Source organism: Etheostoma spectabile, chromosome 15, assembly GCF_008692095.1.
Source record: "Etheostoma spectabile isolate EspeVRDwgs_2016 chromosome 15, UIUC_Espe_1.0, whole genome shotgun sequence".
In the NCBI taxonomy this organism is placed as follows: Eukaryota; Metazoa; Chordata; class Actinopteri; order Perciformes; family Percidae; genus Etheostoma; species Etheostoma spectabile.
The window spans coordinates 5,144,996-5,147,245 of record NC_045747.1 but is presented as its reverse complement, the minus strand read 5'-3'; the positions used below and the strand labels follow the sequence as shown (position 1 = coordinate 5,147,245).

The 2,250-nt window shown below is 40.2% G+C and overlaps 1 protein-coding gene across 2 annotated transcripts in view; it reads right to left on the bottom strand.

The window, feature by feature from the left end:
• pecam1a (platelet and endothelial cell adhesion molecule 1a) overlaps positions 1 to 2,250 on the bottom strand; it is a 9,450-nt gene that overhangs the window by 5,617 nt on the left and 1,583 nt on the right. For both annotated transcript variants that reach the window (XM_032537905.1, XM_032537906.1), the window contains exons 3-5: positions 1,717 to 2,010; positions 730 to 1,026; positions 73 to 333 (exon numbers count right to left, since the gene is read on the bottom strand). In XM_032537905.1, coding sequence (XP_032393796.1) covers positions 73 to 333; positions 730 to 1,026; positions 1,717 to 2,010 — 852 coding nt within the window. The remainder of the gene's footprint in view (positions 1 to 72; positions 334 to 729; positions 1,027 to 1,716; positions 2,011 to 2,250) is intronic.

The window sequence follows — 2,250 nt, the reverse complement described above, 5'->3', positions numbered from 1 at the left end:
TTTCAACTGATGATGAGGCGGTAGATATTGTAATTTTAGACATTTCCTAACAACACGTTATCCAGTGCTTGCCTTTGACTGTGATTGTTTGATAGGTTTCTTTCTGCACGTTGCCCCACTCTGCCTTGCACACAAGCTCCCCAGAGTCACCTTCTTGTGCAGTGAATCGATGATTAAGGCTGACTGGTGCTTGCTTCAGGATCCTCCTGTTCCTTGTCAGGAATACTTCAACGTTCTTTGGTGGATTCACCACTTTACAGACCACTTCTATTATCTCACCCTCAAAGACTTTTGGGGAGGGCAGCACATTCATGATTGGGGAAATGTAGAGTCCTGCAAGACACGAGTCAGAATCAGTCACTCACACAAGCCTGTAATTTATAATCATACTGACACCTATATTCAAATGATGCTGATCATAATTACTGTTTATCATGTTGACGTGATATTGATGACGATGACGTCAGGGGGTGTTAACTCTATATGTAGACCTCACCTGGTTCAGGTGTGTGTGTATGAATATAGAGAGCGGAAGGGCAAACTATTTTTCAACCCCATTTTGTGAGACAAACATTTTTTCTTTATGTTTAAAACAAGTTTATATCGGTTGCTTTAGCAGTTATGCAATAAAGAAATGGATCATTGTGACACTACGAATGAATGCGTGTTGATTTACTGACCGCTCCTACACAAGCCCGTTTAAGCAATTTGATATTTTCTCCCAATCACCTTTGACTATGACTTGAATCTCGTTGCTGGGGTTGGAGCGTCTGGCCCCAGAAACCAAATTGACCTCATAGTCACAGTAGAGGATGCTGTCTCCAATCGTCCTCAGGACCAGTGTGGTCTCCAACGAGTTCCCCTTGGGCGCTGGCTGCTTTATCTTCTCGAAGGCTCCATTCCTAAATCTCTGGTAAAACCGGAAGATGAGGGGTCCTTTCTCCTCCGGAGCGCTGCAGGTGGCTGTGAACTCCTCATTCTCATAGGGAATAGTCTTATTCAAAAACAGAATGGGGGTCTGCAGGCCTGAGGAGGGGAAAACCCAATAGGACAGTGGGAAGTAAAGCCATTACTCTATAAACTGATGTTGTTTGTTCAGATATAATAGTACACATTATGTTAGCTGTATATATATATATATTTATATTTGTACAGATTATATACCTGGTTATGTACTGTGTGAAGAACTTTCTCGAATAACAACGCACATTGAGGATTCAGTGCCATACCCATAGTGTGTTTTTGCTTATTAACTAAACACCTTTGTATATTTATATTCTTGATAATAATTTACCAAAGATTGCTTTATGTCAAAATACTTTTTTTTCTCTTATGCAATAAAATAAAGGAACGAAAATACAAAAGTAATTTAGAAATAATAAACTAGCCTTAGAATTTCAAGAATTGTGCTACTTTTCATTTAATAACATTTACAAAACAATAACACGCAGCCAGAATAATCAATATGATTGATATTTAACTCAAGAATGGTTGTCTGAAAATGCTTATTAATACTGCAGAAGGATGAACTCTTGCTGTGTAAACTGACTGGCAGCAATGATTTATCCCCAAAAATGAATTTCAGTTATCATATCAAATTGTACATGTCATACCACCCTTGTCAGACAATAGCAATAACAACAAACAAATCTAACCGATTGAAAACAAAAATCAACCGTGGTTTTTAAAATCTATTGTACCAATGCGTAGCTCTACCTGTGATGTTGAGTTTTTGGATGAAGCTTGCTTTGCTCTTGTCCTTGACTGTGACACGACACTCATAATTCCCAGAGTCAGCTGCCCTGGCCGGGTTAAGTTCATATTCGAATGTGTCTTCCACAGTGGAAGAGGAGTGGACTGGAATGTCATCCCGTGTGAGCTGGAATGTATGATTTAAGTGAGGGATGTTGTCATGACTGACTTTAACCTGGCAGTGTAGTGTCACCGGTGTCCCGCTCCGAACTGTGTTGCTGGGTAGGATTGTAAGGCCAACAATATCTATAGTGTATGCTGGAGTTCCAAATATCACACACACACACACACACACACACACACACACACAAGAAATAATTAGGACCGAATGTCTTGTTTGTGTAAAACCAACATCAGTGACTTAAAACAACAGTCAGGGTCTATTATTCCCTCCACAATATAGGTGAAGTCTTAAGGAAGTGAAGGAAGGCACTCCCTGGCCTCCAGTCTACACAGTGCTGAAGAAGGGCAAAGCTTCAACAAACAGCATCTGCCTCT